Source organism: Dipodomys ordii, unplaced genomic scaffold, assembly GCF_000151885.1.
Source record: "Dipodomys ordii isolate 6190 unplaced genomic scaffold, Dord_2.0 Scaffold131, whole genome shotgun sequence".
NCBI lineage: Eukaryota > Metazoa > Chordata > Mammalia > Rodentia > Heteromyidae > Dipodomys > Dipodomys ordii.
Window position 1 is genome coordinate 1,520,283 of NW_012267347.1, and position 24,194 is coordinate 1,544,476.

At 40.0% G+C, this 24,194-nt stretch overlaps 2 protein-coding genes across 2 annotated transcripts in view; one reads left to right on the top strand and one right to left on the bottom strand.

Annotated features, from left to right (window-relative positions):
* The window catches only part of Ncstn (nicastrin), an 18,829-nt gene extending 17,204 nt beyond the window's left edge, over window positions 1-1,625 (bottom strand). The window contains exons 1-2 of the mRNA XM_013030491.1: window positions 1,447-1,625; window positions 1,244-1,296 (exon numbers count right to left, since the gene is read on the bottom strand). Coding sequence (XP_012885945.1) covers window positions 1,244-1,296; window positions 1,447-1,531 — 138 coding nt within the window. The 5' untranslated portion in view covers window positions 1,532-1,625. The remainder of the gene's footprint in view (window positions 1-1,243; window positions 1,297-1,446) is intronic.
* A 47-nt stretch (window positions 1,626-1,672) lies between these two features.
* The window catches only part of Copa (coatomer protein complex, subunit alpha), a 51,046-nt gene continuing 28,524 nt past the window's right edge, over window positions 1,673-24,194 (top strand). The window contains exons 1-11 of the mRNA XM_013030492.1: window positions 1,673-1,804; window positions 3,900-4,013; window positions 4,215-4,288; window positions 5,940-6,035; window positions 7,566-7,725; window positions 13,310-13,419; window positions 16,467-16,566; window positions 18,130-18,265; window positions 18,895-18,977; window positions 22,918-23,068; window positions 23,918-23,984. Coding sequence (XP_012885946.1) covers window positions 1,765-1,804; window positions 3,900-4,013; window positions 4,215-4,288; window positions 5,940-6,035; window positions 7,566-7,725; window positions 13,310-13,419; window positions 16,467-16,566; window positions 18,130-18,265; window positions 18,895-18,977; window positions 22,918-23,068; window positions 23,918-23,984 — 1,131 coding nt within the window. The 5' untranslated portion in view covers window positions 1,673-1,764. The remainder of the gene's footprint in view (window positions 1,805-3,899; window positions 4,014-4,214; window positions 4,289-5,939; window positions 6,036-7,565; window positions 7,726-13,309; window positions 13,420-16,466; window positions 16,567-18,129; window positions 18,266-18,894; window positions 18,978-22,917; window positions 23,069-23,917; window positions 23,985-24,194) is intronic.

Here is a 24,194-nt window from a genome sequence, read left to right on the forward strand (position 1 = left end):
AGTGGCACTGTGGCTCAAGTGGTAGAGTGCTAGCCTTGAGCTGAAGAGCTGAGGGACAGCGCCCAGGCCCAGAGTTCAGGCCCCACAACCGGACCCAAAAATAAATAGTAAATAAATAAATAATAAAAACATTGCCAGCTGGGTGGTAGTGGCTCATATCTGTAATCCTAGCTACTCAGGAGACTAAGATCTGAGGATTTCAGTTCAAAGCCAGCCCTGGCAGAGAAGTCTATTAGACTCTTATCTCCAATTAACCAGCAAAAGTCAGAAGTAGATGTATTACTTGAGTGGTAGAGCAACAGCCTTGAGTGAAAAAAATCCAAGCAAGAGCTCAAGGCTCGGGCTGGGAAGATGGCTCAGTGGTGGAGTGCTTGCCTTGCATGCATGAGGCCCTGGGTTCGATTCCTCAGCACCACATAAGCAAAAGAAAAAAAGCCAGAAGTGGCGCTGTGGCTCAAGTGGTAGAGTGCTAGCCTTGAGCTGAAGAGCTCAAGGACAGCACCCAGGCCCAGAGTTCAGGCTCCACAACCGGACCCCAAAAAAAAAAAGGTCAAGGACAGTACCCAGGCCCCGAGTTGTAACTCCACATTCAACCATTAAAAAAAAGAAAAGTGCTGGCCCAAAAATATAAATTACCAAAGCAAACAAAAATATACCTAAAACTTTCGCAGGGAATATGAACAAAATGGGGAGAAACCTTATGCCACCACACACCTGTTCAGTTACACATCTCCAGTAGGTCATTGGTGTATACCTACAATGTGAGACCGCTAGTTTCTCCCTGGGTGGTGTTTTTTTTTTCTTTTTAATGTGAATTTTGTTAAAGAAATAGTCATAATTAAATCATAAGTAAATGCAGGCTTGTTACATTTTAGTGCTCAATCACAAAAAGAAAAGGAAAAAAAAATAAAGCTAAAGTTCCTTGAGTCACTACAGTGTTAGCCTACCTCAGTTTCACTTGACCGAGGAAAGAAATAGACCCGACATGAGTTTATGATGGGATCAACAGAAGACGAAATGATAACTCTACATTTTCAGGCTCTCACACTACCCACAAACAAGATTGTTTCGGTCTCAAAAAGCCTAAATACGGGGAAGGAAGTTCAACTTTCACACCTGTCCCTTTCGGATTATGGGTGGGGTAGCTAGGGCTCTGGGGAAAAGCAGGCTTCGGGTGAAGTGGTTGAGAAATCAGGCTGGAAATCCAGGAAGAGGTCTGGAAGTGGGAGTGAAGCGTTTCAACCTGCTGCCGGGTGGAAGGGACGAAGAAGGTCCAGGCTAACAGGGGGGGAACTTCTGTCGTGGGAACGAAAGAGAAAGAGCATTTACAGGTTGGGGGGACAGAGGGGCAGCGGGGACCAGAAGGGAAACAACGCCGTCGCTCGCGGGCGGGCAGAGCCGGAGGTACCCCTTACAGACCGGAGCCCACCGGTGGGGAAGCCTCACCTGCCAGTACCACGGAGAAAGACAGAAGGCGAAGAAGACCCCGACTTCCTGGGTGAGCCCCTGAGCCGCCCCCAGCCGTGGCCATCTTGACGCTCCGCTGGGCGGAAGTCTCAGTTCTCCCCCAAGTCCAGCAGCGGCCTCTCTAGGATTCCACCAGCGCCGTCTCTGTGGCTTCTAGCTGTAAAGACCGGAAGTCTTTGTCCGAGTCGCTTCCGGGTGCCGAGGCTCTCGGTCGCTGACGTGGAAGCGCCTCGGAGGCCTGCGGGGAGTGGTGTGTAGCTGGTGGTCTTCGAGCGCCGGAGCCCGGAGGACTGAACGATGCTCACCAAATTCGAGACCAAGAGCGCGCGGGTCAAAGGTAGTGCAGCTGAAAAAGGGAAACTTGGAGGTTGTCTGTCTGGGGCGGCCCTGTCACCGGGAGAGAGAATGGATGGATTTAACGGGCAGAACTGGGCCCGGAGGACCAGCCGAGGGAAAGACGCGAGGAAGAGAGGGAGGGAGGGAGGGAGGGAGGGAAGTAAGTTAGGGTTAGTGGTCGTCGCTGCGGTCCTCTCCCGTGTGTGCTTGGGAGCTTTGATGGACCCGTGTAGTGATAGCTGCACCGCCGCGGATCCGTAGGCCCGCTTCCTATTCTTTTCCTTCCTCTCTCCTCTCTTGGGAGCACACGACTTTTTTTTTTTTTTTCCTATTCCCACTGTCCGTGACCTATTGGGTGTCTATAATGAACGGCCCTGAGCAGTTGAGTGTCAACCTGTGTCACAGAGATTAACACAGGCAGGAGGCATATCTCATAGTGAGACCCTGCCTCAAAAAACAGACAGACAAAAACAAAACAGAGCGTTTCAGGTGTTTTTTTTTCTTCCCTCCAGTTTTTGGCCTTCAGAAAAAACTAATGAAGATACTTCTACACACAGTCTAGGCAGTTAGACTTCAGACCTGAAATGGGATGGATCAAAAATACAATACGTACATTTACCCCTCTGATAGATACCTAAATGTAAAACCACTGTCAACATACAGTCTCACCAAGTTTTTTATACACTTTGTTCAGGCAAACTAACACAGAACATAATCAATTGTTTTGCTTTATGAATCTAAGAGCTCACCTTTATTTTGCATTTATTTGCCTATTTGGCTCTATGATAACACTCTTTTATATGAACCCTCAAGTATTCTGACATCTTTTTTCCTCCTTTCTAAATTAGACAAGAACTCAAGGAAAACAAAGACTCCTTTCCACATCCAGGTCCCAGAAATCCTTAATCGTATTTTTTATGAGTAAGATTCTCATGAGATTTGGGAACATCAAAATATAATCTCATAGTAATAATATTTTCCAGGTTTTGACTAAGAATCTAGTCAGGCACTGTAGTATAAAAACTTGGGGGGCTGGGACGGTGGCTCAGTGGTAGAGCGCTTGCCTTACATGCCTGAGGCCCTGGGTTCGATTCCTCAGCACCACATAAAAAGAAAAAGCTGGAAGTGGCACTGTGGCTCAAGTGGTAGAGTGCTAGCCTTGAGCTGAAGAGCTCAAGGACAGCACCCAGGCCCAGAGTTCAGGCTCCACAACCGGAAAAAAAAAAAAAAAAAAAGAGCTCAAGCCTGTGAATTCAAGCTTCAGTACAGCACAAATAAATAACACTTTATATAAAATTTCTCACCTTAATTCTCTCTATAAGAGAATGTTAATGATCATTTTAAAGAACAGAAAGTAGACATTTAGAGATGTTGCCTAAAATAGTTGATAGCATTCCAAAGCAAGCCACTTGGCTCCGCAGAATAAATTCTAAATCACTTTATTACTCAGATGTACTTTTCCCCCAGACTTCAGTAGACTGCCTATACTTTTCTCATTTTGACATTATCTTAGTCACTTGCCCTCTAAATGTTACTAAGAAGTTTTTTTTGTTATCTGAAGTTCAAATCTAATACAGACCATCCAGTATCTTACCTGGCAACTATCAATTTGAGACTTCAATGGGGCTTCAAGCTTCAAATATTTTATTCCCAAGCAGGCAATAAAGTCCAGTGGAAGCACTGGGTACTGAGATAGTGCTGAGTTGCGAGTGCTTGTTTCTAAAAAAGTGGCTGTGACAGAGCATCCTATAAACACCTCAGATAAGTATAACAGTAACAGTGGTTCTAAATTAGATCTAGAATAAAGGCTATTGTCAACCCACTATAACAAAACTTAAAACACGCTTCACACTGATCAGTAGAGTGAGTAACTTAACTTCATTCTAGAACAAAGGCCACACATTTAAAGGAATTCAAGCCTAGTAGCTAACTATAAATTTTACATCTGGCATCAAATGAAAAGTCATTAAGCGTATTGAATGAAAATGTGAAAATCTGTTTGTTTTTTTTTAATTGTAATTGATAGTGACATTGTGGGCCTTACTTAGTTTTAATTCATTGTATCACCTTCTGGTTTTCTTTTGTTTCACTCCCAGGGCTCAGTTTTCACCCCAAAAGACCCTGGATCTTGACCAGCTTACATAATGGAGTAATACAGTTATGGGACTATCGAATGTGCACCCTCATTGACAAGTTTGATGAACATGATGGTAAGATAGTTTCTAGAAGGGTGTAAATGAGATGGGGTGTTTACTGTCTCCTAGGACAGACTATCTTCTTGTCTGTTTAACAGGATTCCTTTAAGATTAAAGAATGTGAAAGAGGTAAAACTGAAAAATCCTGACTGAATCATCTTAAAAGATTAGAAAGAATAACTCCTTGTAACATGTGTTGCCTGCTTTTTCTTCCAGGTCCAGTGCGAGGCATTGACTTCCATAAACAGCAGCCACTGTTTGTCTCTGGAGGAGATGACTATAAGATTAAGGTACAGAGGGTCTGTCGTGATTGGGAATATCAGAACACAAGGGTGTGTTAAATTTAGGAATTATTGAAGGGACTGAAAGACAAGACAGCTCATTCATTCAGAGTTTAGGCTTTTTAACAACATTATCCAACAAATATGTTGAATACTGCTGTGTAAGTATGCATAGACTCTTTTCATTTCTGCAAATTCAAAAGATAAGTGATTTCTCAAGGAGCTCTTCTTCTAAAACAGAATGTCAATACATATCAAACAATAATAGCATGTACTCTGGGCGCCAGTGGCTCACACCTGTAATCATAGCTACTCAGGAGACTGAGTTCTGAGGATCACTGTTCAAAGCCAGCCTGGGCAGGAAAGTCTGTGAGACTTATCTCCAGTTAACCACCAGAAAAATGGAAGTAGTGCTATGGCTTAAGTGGTAGAATGCTTGCCTTGAGCTGAAGAGCTCAAGGACAGTGCCCAGCCCAGAGTTCAAGCCCCATGACGGACAAATAATAATAATGATGATGATGGCATATACAACTTGGTATTATATTAGGTATTCATAGTGAAACAAGAAAAGATAGTCCAGGTTCAGAAATGGGCATACAATTAAAAAACTCATTTTATGGAGATAACACTTGGAGAAAAGTTAGAGAAAAAGCAGAAGTTAAGAGGGGACAGATCATCAATATCTGCTTGCAGTACTCAGGAATTCTTCTCAGGCTTTCATACAAATATGGAATTCTTAGGAGGGTTTAAGTATATATAAGAATAAAGGGACTGGAGCTACTCCAGTCCTTTTATTATGAAATAACCTCCATATCTTCTTTCCCCCACATCTCCCACCTAGGTCCTTACTAAGCAAGCATTCTGTCAATGAGTACATCCCCAGTCCTAAATAAGATGATTTTCATATTTTTGCTTGAGTTCATGGGGTAGAAGAGTAGTTTTTTTTCTTAATGCTGAGGATTGAACTCAAGGCCTCTCATTCTAGGAAATTGCTGTAATAGGGATTTCATTAATTAGAAAAGGAAAATCAAGAGGATGTAGTATGAGTAGTAAATTTTATCTTGGCTCTGATGAATTTGAAGTAAACGAGACACAATCTAGTGGAAGCAATGTCAACAGGAAAGTGGTAACTTTAGTAGAAGATGTCATTCAGAAAGTAGGTTGAATAAAGAATACAGACTGTCTAAAGTTTAACTAGAATTACTGTAGGAAGGAGTGATTTGAGAGGCTGGAAGTAAACAAAAGAGAAGCAGCAACCTCTAGGATGCCAAGGAAGAAGAGAATTTGGGGAAAAGAAAGAGGTCAGGATAATAATGAAAAGTAACATTTAGATTGCCAATATATAAACTAAAGTTCTCATTGAAAAATCTGAGCCTTTATAAAGCCTAAGATCCTTTTTTTTTTGGGGGGGGGGGTCTGGTCGTGGGGCCTGAACTCTGGGCCTGGGCGCTGTCCCTCAGCTCTTCAGCTCAAGGCTAGCGCTCTACCACTTGAGCCACAGCGCCCCTTCTAGCTTTTTTCTTTTTGCTTATGTGGTGCTGAGGAATCGAACCCAGGGCCTCATGTATGCAAGGCAAGCGCTCTACCACTGAGCCACCTTCCCAGCCCAAAGCCTAAGATCCTTTTATCCTGTTTTTTAGTTGGATTTCTGTCTTTGCAGGTTTGGAATTACAAGCTTCGACGCTGTCTCTTCACATTGCTTGGACACTTGGATTATATTCGTACCACGTTTTTTCATCATGTAAGTAGCCAGAATGTCTCCTAGTTACCTGTGCTTTGGTAATAAGTTATATTTTTGGTATGACTCTCTTGGGATCTGTGGGATCTTTACTTTTCTGCATTGTTTCCTTCTGTTGAAGGGAGCACTCAGGACTACACTGAATTTCGCTTAATTGGGTTCAGTGGGCTATATAGGAAATCATTGTTTCTCTGTAGGGAAAAGAAATAATTTTTATTTCAGATTTTCTGAGCTACCAAACAAGTTTATGGGCGTATTCTATGTGGGTCATTATTAGTAAGTATTAAGTATGCCTGAAAGGTCAAACTAAGATACCATTTTAATTTTTTTTTTTTTTGGGTCCGGTCTTGGGGCCTGAACTCTGGGCCTGGGTGCTGTCCCTCAGCTCTTCAGCTCAAGGCTAGCGCTCTACCACTTGAGCCACAGCGCCCCTTCTAGCTTTTTTCTTTTTTGCTTATGTGGTGCTGAGGAATCGAACCCAGGGCCTCAGGCATGCAAGGCAAGTGCTCTACCACTGAGCCACCTTCCCAGCCCCTAGCAAGGCTTTTAGAACATGAACTTTTAATTGCTTTTCAGTTCTGTTCCCATTAAACCTGAATGACGAGTTTTGTTCTGGGACTGGAGCTCTACTAGAATTTTCTATGAACACCTTAAAAGATTTTTAAATGTGTCTTTTTAGGACACCCTTCTAAAATCTTGTCAGATGATTTCCAGTATAAATTACAAAGATTCTATTTATTTTCTTATTTTAATGTCTTTAATCTCAAAGGAGAGCTAAATAATCCCAGTTCTCCTGTAATTAATATTTAAATACTAAAATAGAGTCAAGAAGAGAAGAGCACTTTATTTCTAAACCAAGTAGCTTATTAATTCAGAACTGTTAGGATGACTTACATTTGCTTCCATAGTGGGGCTGGAAATTTGGCTTAGTGGTACAGTGCTTGACTAGCATGCATAAAGCCCTGGGTTCAATGCCTTAGTACCACATAAACAGAAAAAGCCAGGAATGGTGATGTGGCTCAAGTGGTAGAGTGCTAGCCTTGAGCAAAAGAAGCTCAGGGACAGTGCCCAGGCCCTGAGTTCAAGCCCCAGGACTGGCCAAAAAAAAAAAAAAAACCATAATTGGGTAAGTATCTAATGAATATAAAGAAAGGTAAAGATGGGTGGCAGTGACGACTCAGACCTGTAACCCCACCTACTTGGGAAGTAGAGATTGGGAAGATCACAGTTCAAGGCTAGCCTAGAAAGAAAAAAATTAATGACAATCTAATTTGTTGAATTGAAACCCCTTTGTATATAATAATTATATGTATACATACATATATATATATACACACACACACACATTTTTTTTTTAAGGTAAGGTAAACTCATCTCAACAAATAAGCTGGATGTGGTAGCACATCCCTATCTAGCTCCATGAGAGGCCAGCCCCAGGCCATTCTCTACCCCCCCAAAAAAAAACTTAAATAACTAAAGCAAAAAAGAGCTAGGCGTATGACTCAGGAGTCTAGCAAAAAAGGATTGAGTTGAAACCCTAGTTGTCAGTTGATTTCTGTATATAATTTAATAGTTTCTTCTTTTTTTTTCCTCTACAGTGTGTTAACAGGCCACAATCATTATGTAATGTGTGCTCAGTTCCATCCCTCCGAAGACTTGGTTGTATCAGCTAGCCTGGACCAGACTGTACGCGTTTGGGATATTTCTGGTGAGCTGCCCAAATTCAGAGAATCTAGTCATGTCTGGCGTGAAACTGCAATTGCTTAAAATAGTGAGGTAGTTGGCTTAAAACAGGAAAAGTATAGAATATTTAGTTCCTATAAAATAGCATCTTTGCTTCTGAGGGTGTTGAATCTGCTATGGTAGATCTCAATGTTAGAAGCATTTTCTATGGAAAGTGGTTACTCTAGAAAATTAAGATTTGTGTAAATTTTAATTTTTTAGTTAATCTCTGTTTTTAGTTAAAATTGATATATTTCTGATTCTTTTTTTTATTTCTGATTCTTAGTCAAAGTTTCCATATATTCAAATAAAAATTTCTTTAGAAAAAGAAATTTTGAGAATAGTTTAATGCAGAGAACCAGGGCTTATATTTTTATTTATTTATTTATTTATTTATTGTCGATTGTGGGGCTTGAACTCTGGGCCTGGGCGCTGTCTCTGAGCTATTCAGCTCAAGGTGAGTGCTCTACCACTTGAGCTACAACGCCACTTCCGATTTTCTGGTGATTAATTGGAGATGAGAGTCTCACGGACTTTCCTACCCAGGCTGACTTTTAACCGTGTTCCTTGGAGCTCACCCTCCTGAGTAGCTAGGATAGGCATGAGCCTCTGGCATCCAGCTGAACCAGGACTTTAAATATTGTTTAGAAATATGGAAGTTCTTTCTGTTAGATTTCTTCTGGAGTACAAAGTATATAGGGTGATTTTTGAGTCTCAAATACTATTTAATAGGCAGACATCTAAGACCAGAGATAGTTTATAGATTGTAAATAATTGGAATAATTCTTCCTTTTATAGTGCACTATACCTATGATTTTGAGATAAAAGATTTAAATATTAAGAACTGTATAGAAGAGATCTAAGTTGCTAATCAGAGAACTTAGAGTCAGAGAAAGGACTGATTATGAGATGGGCGAGCTTTGTGTCAGAATAGAGAAAGAAACTAAATGATGTGGTTCTCTGCCCAGTTACATTTACTAGTCATTTACTGTGTTGTCTCATGTTGCCTTAGAAGTTATTGGATATTGAGTTCTCTGAAAATTCAATGACTTAATTCCAAAATTGTGTTTCATTCTATAGAAGGAAGTTCCCTTATAGGTCTTTGCCTTGTTCTCTGTGTAATAAAGGAGTTACTCTTTTCCATTGATCAACTAAGTTGTGATAGGGCTTTGCCATTGCAGTTTTTCGTCAGACTGACTAGATTTTGGAAGTGCACCCAGATGTGACCAGCCATGCCAACAGGAGGAGCTAGGTACAGACTCTATGAGCCTGTGTCATCCTCACTGCAATCCCAGGGGGCTTAATATTCACTCTTGCAGTAACCTAGCTGTGGCTTCCATGGGTTTTCACTGTGCACACATTCAAAGTACCCTCCTTGTCTCAGGATATAGGAGCCTGATGCAGTAGATCCCAACTTGTATATTGCTCAGCTGATGTTTAGAACAGTCTCATTCCAAATTCTGTGAGAAAATTGAGTGACACAAAAAGTTCCTTGAGTGATTGTTTATCTAATCATTTCTTCCAGGAATGAATACAGCCATTTCTACCCTAAAAGTGTTATTTTGTTTAATATCTAAATAGACAGACACTTTTAGGTATTAAGGTTTAATTCTTTCCCACAAAACTGGATTGAGACAGTATGTTCCTTGCAATCTAACTAGAGCAACTTGGGAAATTTGAAACTTAGCTAATTCTAAAAAATTAGGAGCAAGCAAGTGTTTGGATTCTTGTTTTTGATCATGAAATGTCCAATGAGCCAGGGGCGGTGCTCAAGTGATATTGCACCACCTACCTAGCAAGTGTGAGGTCCCTGTACTGGAAAAGAAGGAAGGAAATTTTGCATAAAAATTAAAGGCCCTAAATCAGAAGAGAAGGAGAGGTGTAACTCCAGGGGGTTTATAATTGCTCTTGAATGTGTGAGTTGCATGGATTACTACTATGTAATAAGATTATAATTGTTACACTTTACAGATGTAATAGAATTTATGCTAACTTGCTGTATTAATATTAATGCTGTTTACCATTTTAAGTGTTTTTCTCTAGTTACAACTCTTGACTTCAAGTAACCCCTTAACCAGAGTGGATGGAAGATGTTTGGGTCTTTTTTTTTTTAATGTTTTGGGTTTTAACCAGGTGGAAGGAGCTTTTGAGTTAACTTTGTTCTAGAAAGCACTATACTGTTCAGTAGGATTCTTTTTTGCTTTGGTTCAAGTAAGTCTCAGCACAGGAAGAAGAATTAATTTACAGATCGGTTGGGGACCAGTGCTAATATTTCTGAGAGAGAAAAGTTAACTTGAATGAGTGACTTTGTTTAGAGAACTTGTGAAAATTCTGATTATTTTGGCTATCTCTTTTGAAAAGAGATATTCTAAGCTCACAGGTAAGCACCAAGAAAATGCAGAAATTCTTATTGAAAAAGCTATCTCTGGATACTTTTTCCCATGAAGATCAAGCCCCTTGGAGCTTACCATGTTTTAAATCTTTTTTGCTAGCCTGGTAAAAACCTCCTTATCTAAAAGGGAATATATTTATAACTAGCAATAGACAAGAAGTTACTTGTTTTAGCTTGAGCTTCCAAGTAAACTGCCAATTAAATTCTTTTAACATGCTTATGCCTTTGCATGTCAAGCCCATGTAATTCAGGCTTACTGTTTTGACCACTAAAAAATTATTAATACGCTGCCAAATCCTGTCTTCATCCCTCTTTTCTTCACTGCTTACCCTGGTTCCCTTTGGGAGTTGTGCATAAACTGGTCCGTTCTGAGAGTGTTCTCTTCTCCCTCTGGATTTGGGTAGCTGCTGTAGAAATTTTCCATCTGTCGTTCAGTCCTACTGAGTGGTTTGTGGAAGGCTCAAATATTTCTCCTCTTAAGTATCTTTTCACTGCCTGTCACTATTCATCTGTGTGTTTTACCCTTTCCTTATTCCTGGATCATTACAGGCAAATGCAAACAAAGGCTTCCACTCTGTCACACAGCTTTCTTTCTAATGTGTTTGTTGAAGCTTATTGGAGGTGAAATTCTTCACAGCTGTCTGTCTTTGTATCTTTCTTTGAGTTTGTTTCATATATCAGACTCATCAGAAAAAATTGACAGATCATATTAAAAGGACAAGAGAAATAAGTGAAAGGAGGCAGCTTTGTGAATAGTGTATTTTTTTTTAAGGCATCAACTTTATTTCTTTATACCTAAAGGCCTAATGCTCATCTTGAATAGAGGACAAGATAATAAAAACTGTTGTGGCTATTTTAAATGTTGCTGATATCTGGGTGCTAAGTTTTACAGAAGAGCTATATTGTAATTTTAAAACAGTAAGTGTAAGTCAGGTGCTGGTGGGTCATACCTGTAATCCTAGCTACTCAAGACACTGAGATCTGAAGATTGTGATTGGAAGCCAGCCTGGGCAGGAAAGTCCGTGAGGCTCTTATCTCCAGTTAACTACAAGAAAATCAGAAATGGAACTCTCCAGTTAACTACCAGAAAATCAGAAATGGAACTGTGCTTAAAGTGGTAGAGTGTGGGCTGGGAAGGTGGCTCAGTGGTAGAGTGCTTGCCTTGCATACATGAGGCCCTGGGTTTGATTCCTCAGCACCACATAAACAGAAAAGGCTGGAAGTGGCGCTGTGGCTCATGTGGTAGAGAGCTAGCCTTGAACTGAAGAGCTGAGGGACAGTACCCAGGCCCTAAATTCAAGCCCCATGACTGACAAAAAAAAAACCTAGGATAAATACAATCATTAAACTTGAGTTTTTTTATTTTTCTCCAAAGACCAATTTTTTAAGCTTGAAGTTATGTATCTTTTATTTTCAATTATAGGCTATAAGTGAAATATATAAATCATACACAATCTTTTAAAAATTTTTTACAAGTACTAGGAAATTTCCTCTTTCACTCACTCCCCCAGATAATTGAAAAGATGGGATTTTAGGAGGTGGAGACATGGTTGAAGTGATGGAAAACTAGCCATGAGCAAAAAGCCAAGCAAGAGTACAAGGCCCTGAGTTTAAACCCCAGACCGCGCGCGCGCGCACGCACGCACGCACGCACGCACGCACGCACACACACACACACACACACAGGATTTTTAGTCCCAATTCTATTTTCATATATATATAGATAGAGAGAGAGAGAAAGTTTTTCTTTTTCTTTTTTTTTTTTACATTTTGATTAGAATACATTAGCTTTACAAAGGGGTATTTCATTGTCTCATTTCTGTACATGTATGCAGTGTATCACAATCATCCTTACTCCCTCTATCCCTCTCCTCTACATGTTTCATTGTTTTCTTTTCATACTTGCAAACATGTTACTTCTACCATATTCATCTTCATTGACTCACTCCCTCTGTTAATCTAGCCCCCCCCCTCCCACTAGTATACCTCTTCCCTATCCCAGAACATTAGATAGTAGTTTTGATACTATAATTTTGGTCTGGCTATAATACAAATAGGTAGCTTTTAAAAAGATGACTCTAGAAAAGCCATGGATGTGAGAGCCTCTTGTAAGGCCCTTATCCTGGTTTCCCATTGAATCCAACTTCCAAGGTTTTGTTGGTATAATACCTATGGTCATATCTATAACTGACCTTGTAAGCAAGAACTTTAAAAGATGTGGTAGTTTTAATTATCCTTTGTATGGTCCAAAAATCAAGATATGGGTTCACTTTTTGCATAACACTTTTTTCATAATTTTTTTTATTTTATTTTTTTTTGTCGGTCATGGGGCTTGAACTCTGGGCCTGGGCATTGTTCCTGAACTCTTCAGCTCAAGCGAGCACTCAGCTGGCTCACACCTGTAATCCTAGCTACTCAGAAGACTGAGATCTGAGGATCACGGTTCAAAGCCAGCCCAGGCAGGAAAGTCTGTGAAACTCTAATCTCCAATAAACCACTAGAAAACCGTAAGTGGAGCTGTGGCTCAAGGGGCAGACCACTCGCCTTGAGTTGAAGAGCTGAGAGATAGTACCCAAGCCCAGAGTTCAAGCCCCATGGCGCACCAAAAAAAATTTAAAAAAGGCGAGCACTCTACCAATTGAACCACAGCGCCACTTCCAGTTTTCTGGTGTTTAATTGGAGATAAGAGTTTCATGGACTTTTCCTGTCCAGACTGGTTTGAACTTCAGTTCTTAGATCTCAGCCTCCTGAGTAGCTAGGATTACAGGTGTGAGTCACTAGCGCTCAGCTGGCTTTTCTTTAGAATCTTTTGATATGTTGGAAAAACATGCTAGTAGATTTCATTAATGAAAGCAAAAATTGAATATAACATCAGCGGCCACATTTCAAGAACACTTAAGGATAAAAAGTGGACATTTGTGTGAATTAGACAACTCAGTGTATAAGTTAGTTGTATCAGGAATTCCCCGTAGTGCATCTGTTGAGTGTTGAAGGCAAAGACAGGGTTGGTAGTTCTTTAGTTTTTGCTTTGGTTTCAATCTCTGCAAATTTCTTTTTCCCTTCTTTTTCATCTGATTATGGTTCATCACCTTATCTTTCTGTACCTCTGGTACTGTACACTTTTTTTAAAAATAACATTATGCTTGCATCTTTTATCCCATTCCTTATTCCTTCAAAGGTTTGAGGAAAAAAAACTTGTCTCCTGGTGCAGTGGAGTCAGATGTAAGAGGAATAACCGGGGTTGATCTGTTTGGAACTACAGATGCGGTGGTGAAACATGTACTAGAGGTACTTATCACTATAGTTTGTGGCTGGGTGATGTACTGTTCATTATTTCATTCCTTCAATAAATGTTTATTAAAAATCGTGTTTGAAGCATGAGGGATAGAGTTGTAGTCAGAGAAATGAAAATTACATATCATCTTGGAGAGTCATCTGACCTTATAAATCCAGTAGGAAGAAAGAAAGAAAGCTGGGCATAGGCTTTATCACTATGCCTATCCCAAAGCAGAACCCAAGCCTCCTGTAAGGGAGTAACCAAAATTACTGAAAAGGAACCTTGTATAAAAAACTTGTTCATAGTATGAAAATAGAAATGCATAGGGGAAAGAAACAATTTTTTTACAAATTGAAAATATAATTCTTACTATTCTTTGCTGAAGCTTTTATTAAGCTCAAAACATATTTGAGCCAGGCGCTTGTGGCTCACACCTGTAATCCTTGCTACTCAGTAGGCTGAGATCTGAGGATCACGATTCAAAGCCAGCCTGGGCAAGAATGTCTATGAGACTCTTATCTCCAATTAACCACCAGAAGACAGGAAGTGGTTTTGTGGCTCATGTGGTATAGCACTCACCTTGAGCTGAAGAGCTCAGGAACAGGGCCCAGGCCCAAAGTTCAAGTCCCACACTGACAAAAAAAGAAAAAAAAAGATTCATCCAAGGCTGGCTATGCTGTCCCAACACTCAAGAGGTAGAAGCAGGAAGATAGTGAATGTAAGCCCAGTCTAGACTATGTAGCAAGACCTTGTTTAAAAAGAAAAGAAAGTGGGATGCCGGTGGCTCACGCCTGTAATCCTAGCTACGCAGGAGCTTAAGATCTGAGGATCACGGTTCAAAGCCAGCCCAGGCAATAAACCACTAGAGAACTGTGGCGCTGTGGCTCAAGTGGTAGAGTGCTCACCTTGAGCTGAAGAGCTGAGGGACAGTGCCCAGGCCCAGAGTTCAAGCCCCACGACTGACCAAAAAAAAAAAAAAAAAATTGAGATTTAGTGAAATTAAGCATATCCATATGTATCTAGTAAGTTGACAGACTAAGATTTTAAATTGAATCTGTTTAAATGAAGGAAGGATGAGAAAATGCAGATACTATATTCAGTGTACATTTTGTAAAAGTAAACTATGTAACTTGAGGGTAGGAACAGGAGAGGAAAATGGGGAAAATGAAGGAAGAGCATAACATTGACCAAGAAGCATTGTATTTATAACCTGACTTATGAAATTGTAACCCCTTTGTACAACTACTTAATCATAATTTTTTTAAAAATTGGGTCTGTTTAACTCCAAAGTTCAGGTAGTTATTATTAGTATGCCATGTTTCTGTCAGAAATATGCCTAAATCAAAACTATGTTATCCTCAATATTTTTATAATATGAGGTACAACTATGTAGTAAGGTATAGGATATCTTAAAATCAGCAGTTCTTGGGCTGGGAAGGTTGCTTAATGGTAGAATGCTTGCCAGCATGAATGAAGCCCTGAGTTTGATTCCTCAGTACCACTTAAACAGAAAAGCCAGAAGTGGCTCTGTGGCCCAAGTAGTAGAGTGCTAGCCTTGAGCAAAAGAAGCACAGAGATAGTACTCAGGCCCTGAGTTTAAGCCCAGGGCTGGCAAAAAAAAAAAAAAATATATATATATATATATATATATATATATATATATATATATGTAAATAAAAGTAACCCAAAGGGAAAAAACCAACAGTTCTTAAACTTTTTGTTCTGAAGATTTCTTCATACACTTAAATTGTACTGCGGACTCCAAAGAGTTTTTGTTTATATGGTTTATATCTATTAATTTTAACCATATTCATAATTCAAACTTTTTGGGGGCTAGGCAACTCCTGAGAATTGAACCCAGAAACTTGCCACACATGCTTTTAGCTGTCAGATAATGTCATTGTGTAATAGCTATGCAGTCCACTGTACTTTTGAGACAGTAATAATGAAAAGACAAACATAGTTTCGGTCTGATTATGAAAATGGTGTTTTTTTGTTTTTGTTTTTTTTTTGGCAGTTGTGGTTCTTGAACTCAGGGCCTGGGCACTGTCCCTGAGCTCATTTGCTCAAGGCTAGCACTCTACCACTTTGAGCCGCAGCCTCAATTCTGGTTTTTGTGTGGTTAATGGGAGATAAGAGTCTCATCGGGACTTTTCTGCCCAGGCTGGCTTTGAATCGAAATCCTTAGAACTCAACCTCCTAAATAGATAGGATTATAGGTGTGAGCCACCAGCTGAAAATGGTTTTGATTTAAAGATTTCCTGAAAGGACCTTAGGATCCTCCAAAGGATATTAGAGCATTCTCAGACAATTTTTACATTAATTTACAAAGTAGTTTTTTTGTTGTTTCTTTTTTTTTTTTTTTTTCCTGTGAGGCTTGACCTCAGGACCTGGGCACTGTCCCTGAACTTTTTCACTCAGAGCTAACACTCTACCACTTCAAGCCACAGTGCCACTTCTGATTTTCTGGTGGTTAATTGGAGATAAGAGTCTCACAAACTTTCCTGCCCAGGCTAGCTTCAAATTGCTATCCTCAGATCTCAGCCTCCTTAGTAGTTAGGATTACAAGTGTGAACCACTGGCACCTGGCACGAAGTAGATCCTTATACTGAGATGTTAATAAGTATTTGGAGAAATAAGATGTAAATATATCTGATATACAGAATATTCTAGAAGTAAATGAAGCTAACTTTTAGTGTAGAAACATTTTGAAATTTTTATGAGAATTTGGAGTGATGATAGATAGGTAGATTGACATGCTAACTCAAATGTTCAAAACCTGATATTGATGGCATATATCTGTAATCCTAGTGCTGAAGAAGCTGAAGCAGAATGATTTCAAGTTTAAGGTCTACGCAGTGGTAGTATCTCACTAGTACTTCCTGGGCCTCCCCCCCCCAAAAAAAATGCAAAACCTTACTGGTTCATAGACACTTGACTCTTTTCACATGAATAGCAAATTATAGACATCTTTATAACCACTAGTATGATTTATTGATTTGCTTTGAGTAGTGTTTATAAAGCTGTTTTATAAGAACTTCTTTATTTTTTAAAATAGGGTCATGATCGTGGGGTAAATTGGGCTGCCTTCCACCCTACTATGCCTCTTATTGTATCTGGAGCAGATGACCGACAAGTGAAGATCTGGCGCATGAATGGTGAGTTAACCTGTGGCATATATCATTTCTAAGACATTGACTATTGGTCAACAAGGTACGGTGGCCAGGTCTTTTGGGCTTTGATATATTTTCTTATTTTGGGTGATTTCTTTTTGAGCCAATCCTAGGAGCACAGATTTTGCATTTTTCCTGTGGTAGTATCCTGATTTTTGAGGAACATGAATGTAGTTAAAAGTAAGAAATAGGACTGGGGGGCTGGGAAAGTAGCTCAGTGGTAGAGCGCTTGCCTTGCATGCATGAGGTCCTGGGTTCAATTCCTCAGCACCACATAAGCAGAAAAAAAGCCAGAAGTGGCGCTGTGGCTGAAGTGGTAGAGCACTTGCCTTGAGCTGAAGGGCTGAGGGACAGCGCCCAGGCCCAGAGTTCAGGCCCAGATTGGCAAAAAAAAAAAAAAGAAGAAGAAGTTGGGCTGGGAAGATAGCTCATTGGTAGAGCGCTTGCCTTGCATGCCTGAGGTCCTGGGTTCAATTCCTCAGCACCACATAAGCAAAAAAAAAAAAGCTGGAAGTAGCGCTGTGGCTCAAGTGGTAGAGTGCTAGCCTTGAGCTGAAGAGCTGAGGGACAGCGCCCAGGCCCAGAGTTCAGGCCCCATGACCGGACCTAAAAAAAAAAAAAAAGTAAGAAGTTATCCATTTATTTGATAAATGATTGAGAACCTACTCTGTATTAGACTTTGCTCAGAGTGCTGTATATATAATAGTGACTAAAATGAATAAAGCTCCTTTCTTAGGAAGTTTGCATTTGCTCTAAAATGACTGCTAGTGACAAATGCTATTACAATAAATATAATGGTAAAAACATAAAGAATGATAGAGGTGTTAGATTCAATAGGAGAGTCAGAATGAAAGAACAGATGTGGAAAAATTAAGAGACTTGGAGCCAGGATGTCATGTGCAAGGTAATCCTTACAGCTCTCTAGTTATTCAGGAAGCTGAGACCTGAGGATCACAATTCAAAGCCAGCCTGGGCAGGAAAGTCTGAGAATGACCTCTAATTAATCACTGGAGCTGGGGCTAAAATATTAGAGCCTATAATCTTTGCAATTTTGAGTCCGAGAACAGGAAAATCTCAGTTTTAGACCCGTCTAGGCAGAAAAGTTTTCAAAACCTTTTCTCAACCCTTAGCTGGGGATATTGTCATGCACCTGTCCTCCCAAGCTATGTTGAAGGCCTAGATTGGGAGGGTTTCAGTGTCAGGCCAGCTCAGGCAGAAAAGTCCTCAAAATGATCTCCTTGGAAGGAAGCTGGATGTAAAGATGCATATTTGTGATCCCAGTGACAATGGAAGTTTAAGACCCAAGCACATGCCTACACAAGAAGCAAGACCCTTTCTTAAAAGCCATATTTTCACTATCCAGTGAAAAATAGCTGGAATGTTGCTTTGTGGTAGCATTCAGCTAGCAAGGCCTATGGCACTAGCTTTGCTCAAGCCTAACAGGTAAAAGGTCCTACTACTGCCACCTTCCCCCCTCAAAACAAAGGTGCTATATGTCTAAATCAATGTTAGGAAATTATAATAACCTGATCTTTTTTTGTCTTTCAGAATCAAAGGCATGGGAGGTTGACACCTGTCGAGGTCATTACAACAATGTGTCTTGTGCTGTCTTCCATCCTCGCCAAGAGTTGATCCTTAGCAATTCTGAGGACAAAAGCATTCGAGTCTGGGATATGTCTAAGCGGTAAGGAAGTTATCCATTTTGTGTGTCCACACCCAGGGAAAAGTCTTTCTCTTTGTTTCTCATCATCTTTAGCATTTTAAGCCACATATTATGAAAACTTAAAGAGACCTAGAGACAGCCAACATTTGTTAATTTTTTGTTAGGAATCATATACTTGTAATGTTTTTTTCTTCTAAATTTAGAAATATTCTTTTCAACTGGACATCATGGGTCATACCTTAGAATCTCAGCTACTCAGGGTTAGGTATATGGTTAAGAATAAGGAGGATCATTATTTGAGACCAGCCTAAAAGCAAGGAGTGCTCCTCCCTCCCCTCCCCCTTACCCTGCACACTCATACCTCAATCCATAGCTTGACATAATTGCGGACACAAGAAATAAAAAATGAAAAGAATACAGTAGGAAATTATGATGAATAAGGGAAATTGACATACCAAAATAATAAGGTCAGTTTAAAGTTGTTCTCTTAGTTCCCTGCTAGAATTTATGATACATACCTTTACTGATGATATTTATTGCCCTTGATTTACTTTTTAGATTATCTTGTAGGCTTACCATTCAATATTACGTACAGTAGACTGGAGGTTTGTTACATTAATATTTTCTCTGTACACCTTATGCTTTCCTAGGACTGGTGTTCAGACCTTCCGTAGGGACCATGATCGTTTCTGGGTCCTAGCTGCTCACCCCAACCTTAACCTCTTTGCAGCAGGTAAAAAAATCACTTCCTCTTGTTTTATTTCTTGTTTTAGTTCAAAGTTTTTAAGGTTTTTAATGTGATTCTTCATTAGCTTTGCCTCTGGTGAATATGGTGGGATAACAAAGAGCAGTAGAATCCTCAGACCCCCTTAGTTGAAGCTCTTCTTTTTTTTTCTTTTACCTCTTAGAATAGTATTTTTTAATACTCTTTATTTACCAAAATCTGTTTTAACAGTAAAGTCCATTCACTGATATATTCCTAGATGCTCCTAAGAGGCTAATACTAGAAAGTCAGAGTTCTCAGACTAAAAATCTAGAAGCTTAAATTTTATTCATTCACTTGGCAAATACATACTGAGTTTCAGGCCTTATTCTGGGTGTTAGTGTTAAAGCCATACATTAAAACATAGTCTCTGTTTTTATGGAGCTTTTAGTCATAGTAGGGGAAATTGACTATAAACAGAAAATATAGTTCTTTTTTCTTTTTCCTTCCCCACCTCCCCCCTTTTTCTGCACATCTCCATCTCATATGGGCCGGCAGTTTGCTCTCCTCCAAATAAACACTTTTCTGCCTGGGGAAAAAAAAGGATAGATAGGTAGATAGGTAGGTAGATAGGTAGATAGGTAGATAGATAGATAGATAGATAGATAGATAGATAGATAGATAGATAGATAGATAGATAGATAGATAGATAGATAGATAGATAGATAGATAATAGGAAAAATGCTTTGAGGAAAAATTAGGCAAAAGTAATGGGATAAAAAAGGAAAAGTGTAGGGCTGGGAAGGTGTCTCAGTGGTAGAGTGCTTGCCTTGCATGCATGAGGCCCTGGGTTCATTTCCTCAGCACCACATAAGAAAAAAGAAAAAAGCCGAAGTGGCGTTGTGGCTCAAGTGGTAGAGCACTAGCCTTGAGCTGAAGAGCTGAGGGACAGTGCCCAGGCCCAGAGTTCAGGTGCCATGACCGAACTGCCCCCCCCCCCAAAAAAAAAGGATAAGTGTGGAGAGTACTACTTTATATTATTCTAAAATTGAGAGAATGAGAAAATAGGAACATCATATGCAAAGAACACATAGTAGGATTACAAAGAGAAGTGCTTTCTATGGTAGGGGTACCCTCTAACATCAGAAAGGCCAAGGGTAGCAAAACAGTAAATAAGAGCCTAGTCATACATAGGAAGTTGGACCACACCAGATTTTGCATTGTCTTATAGGCCAAAGCTAGAACTAGATTTTATTCTGATTGAATTGAGAGCCATTAATAAGTTTTGGGCATTGGAGTAGACTGGCTTGCATGTTGCAAGCAAGCAGTAGGAGTACAAGAATGAAAGGGATCTCTAAAGGATGCATGATGCTAATAGGGAAAGGGCAAAACATTTTAAAATGAATTGTAAAATTAGCAAAATGCTTTTTTCATTGTTGTTTTGCAAGTCCTAGGTCTTGAATGTAGGGCTTGGGCACCGTCCCCAAGCTTTGTTGCTCAAGTCTCATGCTCTACCACTTGAACCACAGCACCACTTTGAGCTTTTTTGGTGATTAATTGAAGATAAAAGTCTAATGGAGGGCTGGGAAGGTGGCTCAGTGGTAGAGCGCTTGCCTTGCATGCCTGAGGCCCTGGGTTCGATTCCTCAGCACCACATAAGCAAAAAGAAAAAAGCTGGAAGTGGCGCTGTGGCTCAAGTGGTAGAGCGCTAGCCTTGAGCTGAAGAGCTGAGGGACAGCGCCCAGGCCCAGAGTTCAGGCCCCACGACTGGACCCAAAAAAAAAAAAAAGTCTAATGGACTCACTTACCTTCCTGAGTTGCTAGGATTATAAGCATGAACCACCAGTGCCTGGCTAGCAAATATTTTTTCATGCTCTTATTTGCCAGGGACTAAAGAAGCATGGAAATTATAATTTCTATCTTTAGAGAACACATGATATAGTGCAAGTGAGAGATTAAATAATTAATAGAACAAGATAATAAATGCTACAGTGAGAGTTTATATGAAGTGTTAGGAGAATACAGAAAGGATGTGTCCAAACATGGTAGTATGATACAGTATTAAGAAAAAATGCAAGCCAGGTGCTGGTGGCTCATGCCTGTAATTCTAACTACTCAGGAGGCTGAGATCAGAGGATTGCAGTTCAAAGCCAGCCGGGGCAGGCAAGTCCATGAGACTCTTATTTCCAGTTAAACACTAGAAAACCGAAAGTGGTGCTGTGGTTTAAGTGGTAGAGTACTCGCTGAAGAGCTCAGAAACAGCACCCAGGCCCAGAATTCAAGCCCCATAACTGACCAAATCAGAAAGAGAGAAAAAGGGGGGGGGGAGGGAAGGAGGGAAGGGAAGGAAAAGAGAGGGAAGGGAGAATGGGAGGAAGGGAGGGGGGGATTTGCCAGGAATTAGTGGCTCATGCCTATAATTCTAGCTACTCAAGAGGTTGAGATCTGTGGCTTTCAGTGCAAAGCCAGCCAGGGCAGGAGAGTCTGAGCAAAAAAGCTCAGGGATAGCACCTTGGCCTTAAGTTCAAGTCCTAAGACTGGACCACTCAAAAAAAATTAAGGGCTTAGAATGTGGTTTGGTGGTGGAGTGCTTCCCTAGCATGCATGAAGCCCTGGGTTCAGTTCCTTAGTACCACATAAATAGAAAATACTGGAAGAAACCAAAAGCTAGGGACAGAAAGCCCTATTCACACATGGTTACTACTGATCATTTCTCATCTCTGGTAACTCCCTATCTTACCTGTCACTTGATTATTCAAAATATCAAGATTCCTGTTCATACTGGAAGAAGATCTTTACTAGCTGTACAACAGACAAAGGCCTTATATCTAAAATATACTTAGCGCTCAAAAACGTTAATCCCCCAAAAACAATCCTCAAAGAAACAATAATCCTATTAATAAGTGAGCTAAAGAATTAAAGAGAGACTTCTCTGAAGAAGAAATAAGAATGACCAAAAGATGCATGAAGAAATGTTCAACATCTCTGGCCATAAAAGAAATGCAAATCAAACAACATTGAGATTCCACCTCACCCTAGTTAGAATGGCCATTATCAAGAAAACTAATAATAACAGATGCTTGCAGGGATGTGGTCAAAAGGGAATGTTACTACACTGTTGGTGGTAGTGTAAACTTGTTCAACCATTCTGGAAAGCAGTATGGAGGTTCCTCAAAAGACTAAACATAGGGGTTGGGAAGGTGGCTCAGTGGTAGAGCACTTGCCTTGCATGCATGAGGCCCTGGGTTCGATTCCTCAGCACCACATAAGCAGACAAAAAAAGCCAGAAGTGGAGCTGTGGCTCAAATGGTAGAGCGCTAGCCTTGAGCTGAAGAGCTGAGGGACAGCGCCCAGGCCCAGAGTTCAGACCCCACGACCGGACCCAAAAAAAAAAGTTTGTCCTCTTAGAAAGGCCCCCTTGGTTTGGTCACAATATGGCACGGCACATGTCATCAGGATGGTAGTAAGTTTGAGAGGAAGAGATCACATGATTAAATAGGAAATCAGAGGATTCATGGGTCAAGCTTGCTCCATTTATAATAACTTAATCTCTGGGAACTAACCAATGTCCTGAGAAAACTATGTTAATCCCTTCCTAAGGTATTCCTGCTGATGACCTAATCACATTCCACTAGTCCTCATAGTTTCAAGATTTACTTAACACCATCATACCAAGGCTTCCAACTCATGAACCTTGAGAGCAAACATCCAAACCATAGCCAGAATCTTGTCACATAATTAGCTTACATAAATAAATTTCATCTTTTAACAGTTGGTGATATAGTTCAAAGCTAAAGCACTTGCCTGTGTACAAGGTCCTGAACATACAAGGTCCTGAGTTCAGTTCCAAGATCAGAATAATAAGATCATTGTCATTCTCATTCTCATCCTCATCCTTGTGTATCTCCTATTTCCAGCTTGCATTTGTGCCTACAGCTGATTCTTTCCCTTTTTTTCCTCAATCTTCTAGGGCATGATGGTGGCATGATTGTGTTTAAGCTAGAACGGGAACGGCCCGCCTATGCTGTTCATGGCAATATGCTGCATTATGTCAAGGACCGATTCTTACGTCAACTGGATTTCAATAGCTCCAAAGATGTAGCTGTGATGCAATTGCGGAGGTAAGTCTGATTTATTTCTCTTTTAAACACCTGTTAGTGACAGGTCTTTTTGCCTTTATTTGACTTTACTACTTAAGGAAACCCATGATATAGTAGGGTGGTAAATCTAAATTGATTATACGGATGATAAGTAAATAAAATAAATCATACAAAAGTTATAGTTTCCTGTAACTCTTGCTTTCCAGCAAAATATACACAACTCTAAGCCAGAATTTTTTTTTTTCCTGGAAACAATTAACTCTGAAGATATGGTAACCTCTGGGATGCTTGGCAAAAGGAATTGTCCTTTTGGAAAAGCCAACTGCATCAGTGCTGAAACATTCATGGTGGCAAACATTGGCATGCAGGTTTGATAACCACCCTATAGCATCACAATGATAAAAAAAAAAAAAGATAGGTTTAGGTAGAGTGCTAACCTTGAGCTGAAGAGCTCAGGGACAGTGCCCAGGCCCAGAGTTCAAGCCCCATGACTGACCAAAAAAAAAAAAAAAAGGTAGTTTATGCAAACAATCCCAGAGATATATTATATCAGCTCTTACTCTGTGGTGCCCACTGCAAGTATCTGTAGGAAATTGTACATAATCTCTCTTACTACAGAGAATGCTGCCCTTACCTTTTGTTGAACAATTTCATTTACACTAGGACTTGCTTTCTTGAACTTTTAAATTACAAAGCATTAAAGGAAGGAGGGGAGAAAATGCAATGGATTTTCATTACTGAATATAAAAATGACAATTATGTAAAGATTGGATATGTAGCAGATAAAGGGGTAATTCCTTTCTTCCTTTTATTCTTAATACCTATCTACCATTTTCTCCTTTTTCTCTCTCTTAATATATGTATATCTAGTGGTTCCAAGTTTCCGGTGTTTAATATGTCTTACAATCCAGCAGAAAATGCAGTCCTACTGTGTACAGTAAGTACCTTATGGAATCTAATTTCTCATTTTCCATTATGCCCTTTCCATTTCTTTTCTTTTCTTTTTTTTTTTTTTTTTTTTTGGGTCTAGTCATGGAGCCTGAACTCTGGGCCTGGGTGCTGTTCCTCCGCTCTTCAGCTCAAGGCTAACGCTCTACCACTTGAGCCACAGCGCCACTTCTGACTTTTTTCTTATGTGGTGCTGAGG